Source organism: Perca flavescens, chromosome 9 (assembly GCF_004354835.1).
Source record: "Perca flavescens isolate YP-PL-M2 chromosome 9, PFLA_1.0, whole genome shotgun sequence".
In the NCBI taxonomy this organism is placed as follows: Eukaryota; Metazoa; Chordata; class Actinopteri; order Perciformes; family Percidae; genus Perca; species Perca flavescens.
In genome coordinates this window covers 12,986,523-12,995,366 of record NC_041339.1, presented here as the reverse complement: position 1 = coordinate 12,995,366, position 8,844 = coordinate 12,986,523, and the positions used below count along the sequence as shown (strand labels likewise).

Here is an 8,844-nt window from a genome sequence, read left to right as displayed (position 1 = left end):
TAACAACATACCTGCCTATCATATTGTTGACTTCAGCCTGTGTCATAGGTTTTTGTTGTGAGGCAGAAAGATCTAGCTTTTGCTGCTTGGAAGACTTTGCTCCGAGTCCTTCTTTGCTAGTGGATGGCGAGCTATCATCTGTGGTGGAGGTATCTGTGTTTTTGGCCACTAGCTTTGCAGATGTGTGTCGTTGTGAGATGCTTCATTAGATTAGAGTTGCTTACAACGGATGTCGACACAATTCACAATTAATTTGAAGTAGGGCTTATATCTCCACCTTGAAAATGCCAACTTTTCATCGGATTGCTCCTGACTCGCCATCTCTGCTGAATCTGTTTAGCTGTTGTATGTGTAGCGCGTGTGCTAGCATGTGTGTAAAAACACTGGCTCTGATTGGCTACCATGAAACACGACTCTGCCTTAGCCAGTCATAAACGCTTACCTCGTTATTAACCCACCTCCTCACTAGCTGTGAGTCAGGGGTGCGTTCGGATTACACAGTTTATTCAATCAATGCATGGGAAAAGTAATTAGTTAGATTACCCCGTTACTGAAAAAATAACGCCGTTACCTAATGCCGTTCTTTTAAACGGCGTTATTCCAAACACTGTTCATAACATCCCTTAAAAGGACTGAGCGATTTGTGAAGTTATGTGACTTTTATCTGTCACAAGTAATGTAAATCTACATCAAACAGCCAGAGTCTGTTAAATGAGCTTCTATTCAGCTGTGGCACAGCAGAGGTATTTGGTATGAGGTCAGTGTTTTTGTCCTTGGCTGTACCTTTGAGATTGAGTCAGAGTGACCAGCGCTGCTGTAACTGACACTGGCTATCTGTGTCCAGCATCTCCACTACCCCCATGCGCCCCCCACCCCCACCCTACCACCGAAGTCCTCTCCTGCCCTCAGTCCCCGCTCGGCCCGCCACGTCTCTAGAGATGCCGTATTCATTATTTACACTCTGGGTTTCTCAAGCACCACGGCAGGGGCTGACCTACCTCATTTGTTCTCTGTCTCCTGGCTTCTGTGACACACATATTAGCCGATAGTCAAATATTGATGAACAAACACAGATTTTGTGAGTATGAAATGACTTCAGCCTTTTTTGCTTGCTCTTGGCTGCTGTAAGCACAAGGGTTGGGCAATGTCCCCTAAATTGGCAGTTGACAATGTTTACAGTAAAACATGGCGATGGACGATGACATCGTTGTCGGTAGTTTAAACTCATTACTGAGTTTAAACTACATTCTCGCTTATGTTTGCACTGAATAACGCATTCAATGAACAGAAAAATAACTCTTGCAGCGCACATGAACAGATGCGCAATATTAGCTCACACATAAAATAGCACCCTCGTGAATTAGCCTACTGTTGCTAACGTACATTCATAAATCTTGCATAACATTGTCCCGTACCTACAGGGCCTCAGACTTACTTATTGATGCACGCACAGAGTAGTGTCGACAAACTTAGTCCAATGAGGGGAGAAAGGAAAGTGTGATAGCGTTCCACGTTTACGCTTTTTTCTCTCTCATTTGAGACCGCTGCGTCCAACGTTACTAGAAGGTAGAGCGAGCTACAACTGAAAGGGACAGAGAGAAAGAGATTGTATCGCTACAGCCAATCCAGTCTGCTCAAAGCAATGGTTCGATGATTCACAAATAGGTTGCACGTAAGGGGGGGAAGTAGCTTCCACTTAAGGAGCCCTATGTCTTGTCTTTGTGTCTTTGCTAAGACCAACTTGTCAATTTCCCGTCCAGCGCCCGCGACTAGGATTAGTGTGTTTGACAGGGTGGAGGGCGTGGCATCACAATGGTGGCTCTCCATCGTGATGACGATGATATCGTCCATCGGCACAACCCTAGTAAGCACATAACATAAAACTGAAGGGTTACACTGAAGACATTTTGGCTATAACACAACAACATTTCAGCCCCACAGTGTACAATGAGATTCTTCACAATCTAAGTGCATTGCGTGCGTGTAAGACTGGAGCAAAATTCCCCAGTTACTTTCCACAAAAATAACATCTGTCCACATAAACCTATGTAGACATACCATACAGTAGGTGGCTCCTCTCAACCTGGCTCTCAAATAGATATTTTTTTATGTTTAATGTGACAGCGTCTATGCCGCTTTGCTACTTTCCTGCTGAGTTTTCTGCATGTCGTGTGCAACATGGGAACCCAGAGGTCCAGCACGTTAGTTACACTCCAGTGCTCTTATTTGGCTGTTTTTCTATGGTCGAAATGCATCAGTATCTTTTCCTGCTGTGCAGTGTTTTTGCCCCAAAAAGTCTCTTGTTTTTCTGTACACAGCTGTGTTGGTTCTCTTTTTAATCCCACACCGCATATCAAACCAACTTTTATTTACAAGGTAAACTGTACATTGAATATTTCTTCCAGAGATGTTTTATCTCAGTCATTAATGGCAGCAGCTCTGTTATCAAAACTTTACAATTTTGGTACTTTAATCAAGAACATTTAAAATATTTTAATCACTTGGATAACTTTATGTAACTTAATGTAGATTTTCATTCCAAAGACATGCAAGCCAGGTGGTTTTGGTGGAGTAAGTGAGCATCTGCGTCTATGAAACACTGGGAAAGTTGCCAGCCCACCACAACCAGTCTGGTTTCTCTCGGCCTTCTCCCCAGTGCATGCTGGGATAGGTTTAACCATCCTGTGACCCTGAATAGAAATAAACGCGTAAAGACGAGAAGATTGCGGCCCTTTAAAACCGTCATTAGGGACAATACTCGTCTGTAAGGTGTAAAGATAATTTAGTATACTTTAAAAAGGTTAAACACGATGGTCACATTAAGTCGGCTTTATTTGTATAGCCATTAAAAGCCTTTAAGTACAGCTACAGTCTCAAAGTGCTCCAAAAGACTTCATTACTCCCACATTTTGGAATAGTAAATTAAAATGAAGAATGAATTGACTGCCCTCTATCCTAAGGCCCTCGCTGAGAGAAAAGAATAAATCCTATGAAAAGGAATTGCAACTGGTGACTCATGCGAGCATGCCACGTGTGTCGGATGAGCCCCACAAGGGCAATGTGTTGCCTTCACTTTCCTTTGTGTACTCACATTCCCTCCTTCTCTCTCCATCTCTGTCTCCAGGTGCAGCAGGATGCAGGGCGTACTGCCTGTGTGTGGACTGCAGCCCCTGCTGGCCCTCCTTCTGCTGCAAACTGTGGGCTGTGGTGAGTCCTCATTAAACTGTAGGCAGTCCCCGTCACCTGTCCCACTGTGTATGCAGTACATAACTCCATATAATCATGCACGCAGACAAATCTTCGGCCAACCTCTTTCATTATTTTGAATTATTTTTCTAAAATGGCTTTTTTTTCCAAAATGGAGCCTATGAACACTTCCTATAGTAAATATCAGAATCTGTGTGCAATCAATCTGGCATGTGATTCATGTCACACATCGTTAATACTAGTGGAAATTTTTTAAAAAATCAATGTTTACCTTCTAAATTGTACATTTGATAAGACTGCTTGTTCAACCCTTCTGCAAATCAGAACATTGGATCCCCTTCAAATTACCCTCTATAGATCAGGACTGTGCGTTTGGATCCACCTCCTGTCACATACCAGCTTCAATGCACAGGATGTGATGAATGATTTGCCCAGTGCAATTAAACTGGGATGAATATATCTGCTCAAAAACCTGGTTGTAGAGCAAAGGGGGGAATCGGGGTGGCGGGGGGGATGAGAGGCAGAGTGATGGGTGAAAACGGTAATCAAGCATGTGCTTCTAATCAGAGAGAAGCAAAAGCCACATCACCTTGAGGAGTGGTGGTTTAGTGGTGACGTAGTGGTGATGGCGCAGTGGATATGACACCTGCCTTTGGAGTGGGAGATGTGGGTTCGATTTCCAACTGCGATACATCAACCAATGTGTCCCTGAGCAAGACACTTAACCCCTACTTGCTTCAGTAGGCGCGCAACCTCAGATATGTAGCAATTGTAAGTTCGCTTGGCCGGAGGCGTTAGATTATGTTGTCGGGGTGTCCATCCATCCCATTCTTGTGAACGCAATACTTTAGGACCCCCCCCCTGGAGGGAATGTCTTCACATTTGGCACAAACATCCACTTAGACTCAAGGATGAGAATTTGATTTTGGTGGTCTCACAAAACACCTTGACCAGCTACAACATTATACGATCTTTTATTGTATACGATCGATTAAATATAAGACACGGCGGCAAATGATCTGCAGATTGTATTTCTACAATTTTGTATTGTATCAATTACTTAAGCAAAGGTACTTCTTCTTAAATCTTAGTACTTCTTTCACTGCTGCAAATAACCCCTTTTCTGTAATCTTTCCTCATGCCTGCCTCTGGTTTGTCACTGGCACAATTATAGCTCACACTGGCTAACACTACGTAGCCCGATTGTGGGGAAAAAATGAGCATTCTTGAGTGAGGGGCAGTCAGGTTAGGAAAATGAATGTCCCACCTACCAACGAATGAATGCTCACAATTCGTGACTGGTAGCCCACGGCACAGTTTGTAGCGTCGGTAGGTTAACTTGCTACATCTCCCCAGTGGCTTGGAAAATTTCCTGGTTTGTCAGCCCATTTATTTCTTTCCGTTTCTCTCCGTACTATTGTTTAAATCTTAGGCATTTTTGCGGACCTTCACAGCTCAGCTACCAGCCCACTTATTCCTCTCGTTTTATCTGCTCATAATTACCCCGACAGCAGGATGGGGCGAAAAGATGAGATGTAAAGAAGAAAGATAAATCTGAGATCTCCAAAGCTCACATTCATCCTCTTAGCCAAAGCTAAGTGAGGGAAACGATTTGGATATTTTGTTAAATCTCCGAGATATTTATTTCTAATATATAAAATATATTTGCGGAGCTCATTAAACTTTGCTTTTAATTCGGTTGAAAAGCTGAAGTTTAGGATCTTAATCCTCTCATTATGTGTCAGCAAGTTATCCAAACTCTGAAGAGAGACTTGGCAGTTTGCATTTGTTTGGATAATCATCTTACTGACTTCTTTTAAAGCCCTCGATTTAGCTGAGAAAAGGACAGGGTGACAGAGAAACACGTAACGGGGTTTGTGAAAAGAGAGTTATGGAGGCTTCGGTGTCATTAGCGACTTACACAGAAACTCCGGTCGCTCAACAGCCTCCCTATCTGTCTCTTTGGCAGTTTTATACAGAGCTCTGCAGGGAAGAGTATACAATACAAGTATTCACATCCCAAAATTCTTTTTTGCCCTCTCCATACTCTCCTTGTACTCCCTTGCTGTGTATCTGTCCGTGTATATGCATGTGTTTGTGCTTATGTAGGACAGACAATCTGAGTTTTCAGATTGTCTGTCCCCTTATTTCGGTGAGGGCTCTGATTCGCCGGCCGAGAGTTGGTAAAAATGGAGCCAACTCTTTCTGTGTGTGTGTGTGTTTGTGTGGAAACCCTCAGGTTAAATCTGCCTGGTAGTTTATTTATGCAGCCAACTTGCAGAGGCAGCGCGCATTGTGGCCCACACACACACACACACACACACGCTCACATCTGCCTCTCAAGAGTGTATATGTCATGCAAACAGACCCTCTCCGCCTCTGCTTTGAAGGAGTTCAGTTTTTGAGGGCATCAACGTCGCCCTTTCGTCTCTGTCTTTCTCTCTATTCCTGCATTTTGCGATTTGTTTTTTTTCCGTCTGAGTGACTCTGGAAATAGTCAATGGGAGGTAGAGGACTACTGGGAGGGTTGGCACTAAAGCTCACCCCGTGACCATTTTGCCTGACAACCCAGAGATTGGAAAGAGGGTGGGATGTGGGGGAGGCGGACAGATTACGGGTGATCTTTTTTTGCGTGTGTGCGTTGATGGTAGTATGAGCATGCCTGCACTTTTGTACAAGCACTCCCGTGCGTGTGTATGTGTGTTTATGAATTTTAAAATGTTGGCTGCGTGCCACACGAGATAAACGTATCATTATGCTTCAGAGGGTGCAGAATTAGTCACGGCAGCAACCTGCAGGGAGTTCCTGTGAAGCCTGACATGGCCTGGTAGGAGTCAGCTCATAGAGGGGGAAAACTGCAGTGAGATGGTTAGTATTTGTCACCAAGAGAGGACGAGGAGACAACACGTGGCAGTCTGGGTCACAAAGGGATGATTGGAGTGTGCAGTAAGTGTGGTGGGGGGGATGAGAAAATATGCCTAAACACCAAGGAAGGAGGTGAAGTGTCACCGTTACTTTTGACACCTTATTTTGATGTAGTTTAAATAGTAGTCTTTTGGTGTAAACATATATTATTTGAGTATATTTATTTCCCTTATTAAGTCATTTCATAAAGCCACATGATAAATACAGCTTTTGCTCAATTTTCAATTTTGGCTGCAAGCAAATTGGCGTCCAATCGTGTGTTGACTTTGTATGCAATTGCAACGCTTTTAAAATGTACTTGGCTGTGAAAACACAGTAATTGCTTACCTCATCTTACCGCAGTTGCCGGTGATGTCTAGTAGTGTGTGTAGAGCAGTGTGATCAGATTTAGAATCCTGATTCACGCCCCTGTTCACTAAAACACCACTGAATGTCTGGGTTTAAGCACGAGCAGCTGAAGCGTCTGATAATATTGACGCTGTGATATTTATTCGGCAGGTATCTATGGGAAGATTTAGATGGCTTACAGACGACATTCATTCTGCATTCCTTCTAACTGATCGCCCATAAACACACACAAAAAAAGCCTATACCTAACATTATATCCACATTATCCTTCATGATGTTACGTTAAGGTTAGCTTAGCATACAAACAAGAGTAAGAGAGAGAAAAAGGAGAAAAGAAAGGAACGTATGGAGAAGGGGGAATTAGAGAACAATAGAAAAGGAGGGAGCCACTGAGAGTTGGAGGGATGTTTCGGGGGGAGAAGATATTGTGCGAGAGAATGTCAGCATGCGTGATGTCCGCCTGGCAGACCTGCTGTGCCTAGACTGGCAACATGAATGTGCAAGGACAAACATAGCCACGGACACACACAGTGAGGAGGTACAGCTGGTCTGTACATCTGACTGTAACTTTGTGTCTTTATTTTTGGCGGGTGTGTGTGTTTGTGTGTGTATCTTTGCATATTTGAGAGTGTGTGTACTTCCTGCAGGGGAAAACCGGCTGCACTGCACAGACCAGTGATCAAACACAGTGGAAAAATAAGGAGGAATTGGAAGAGGCCACCTACAAAGCATAGTGTGTGTGTGTGTGTGTGTGTGTGTGTGTGTGTGTGTGTGTGTGTGTGTGTGTGTGTGTGTGTGTGTGTGTGTGTGTGTGTTCTTGTTTAACTATATTCGTGGGGTCCAAAAACCAGGACCCCACAAGTTTAAAGGGCTGTTTGAGGGTTAAGACTTGGTTGTAGGATTAGGGATAGAATTAGGTTATGGTTAGGGTGAGGGTAAGGGTTAAGGTTAGGCATTTAGTTGTGATGGTTAAGGTAAGGTAAGGGGCTAGGGAATGCATTATGTCAATGATGGGTCCCCACAAAGACAGTTAAACGCACTATGTGTGTGTGTGTGCGTGTGTGTGTGCGTGCGTGTGTGCATGGGTGCATGCGTGCGTGTTTTAATAAACAACAAACATATCAGGGTTTATGAGCAGCCGCCACTCATGTTATTTTCCCTGTCTCTTGTTTTCTCCGTCTCTGTGCGTCATTCAAGGTCTTGTTAAAAGGATGCATTTCTCCACATCCCGCAACAAAACATTAAGACAGCAAGCAATTTTGTCAGACCATCCACTTGCACACAAACAAACCCACACTCACTGCCGCTCTGTTCTGTCTTTTTCATATCAGAATGCGAAAATTATTCAACTTCTTCCCACAAAGTTTGTTCTGTTTTATTTATTCAGTGTATTTCAACAGGAACATGTCCTCTTCGGTTTGTAATGTTTCCTTTAGGGAGAATAAGCAACTAACTTGTACAAAATTGTACAGTAGTGTGAATGTAAATACGTTTTTGGGTAAAGCCCGTGGTTTCTTATATTTTCTTAGAAAGAAGCTAATATGTGACTGTAAATTCATAGGGAGGTTCCTGGAAAGCAGTATTTACTTCAGTACAATTTTTAGGGACTTCCTTTTTGTTCTACTAGACAGTATACTCCCACTCAACCACATTTTAGTGGAAAAAACTGTACTTTTTATTTTATTACATTTGACGGCTGTAGTTACTAATTACTTCGGAGATTTAGATTTAACATGAAAAAAATTTAATCGGCAAATTAAATGATATATATATATATATATATATATATATATATATATATATATATATAATAAAATAAAATATCCCACGGCATATATAGTAGGTAAGCCTGGCTTCACCTCTATTAGCTGCAACATGAAAATGCTTCTTGTAGAGACAGAGCGCATCACGTCATACTCAACAATCTGGGCTGATTGAAAAAGGGCCTGTAGCTAGCTAAAAACATCCGATTTAAGCATGTCAAAGGATTATATTAGCAACCTATGTCTACCAGAGAGGACAAGTTAGCGTTTAGTAAGCTAATATTAGCTATGTGTTAGCAAGACAAGGCACTTGCAAAGATAATACTGCATAGCTTTCTAATCATCCACATTTCCCTATAACACAAGTTGCGTACAAAATGCTTAATCTTAACTTACAGATATATAGTTATCCTAAAACTGAAATTTTGAAATATTTGACTTGGTAACAAAATGCTTGCTTCACACGTAACGTTCGGCATAGTTTCGCTTTGCCAGACCCTCCTCCAAAGCACGCTAAAGGAGGGTCTGGCTACTCCACATAGCATTGGGGAATGGGAGGAAAACGTGCTCTGGTTTATTGGCATTTCTTTAAACCAATCAC

At 42.7% G+C, this 8,844-nt stretch overlaps 1 protein-coding gene across 1 annotated transcript in view; it reads left to right on the top strand.

Annotated features, from left to right (window-relative positions):
- Window positions 1-860: 860 nt before the first annotated feature.
- The window catches only part of ncanb (neurocan b), a 128,622-nt gene continuing 120,638 nt past the window's right edge, over window positions 861-8,844 (top strand). The window contains exons 1-2 of the mRNA XM_028587686.1: window positions 861-943; window positions 3,125-3,207. Of these exons, the coding sequence (XP_028443487.1) occupies window positions 861-943; window positions 3,125-3,207 (166 nt within the window). The remainder of the gene's footprint in view (window positions 944-3,124; window positions 3,208-8,844) is intronic.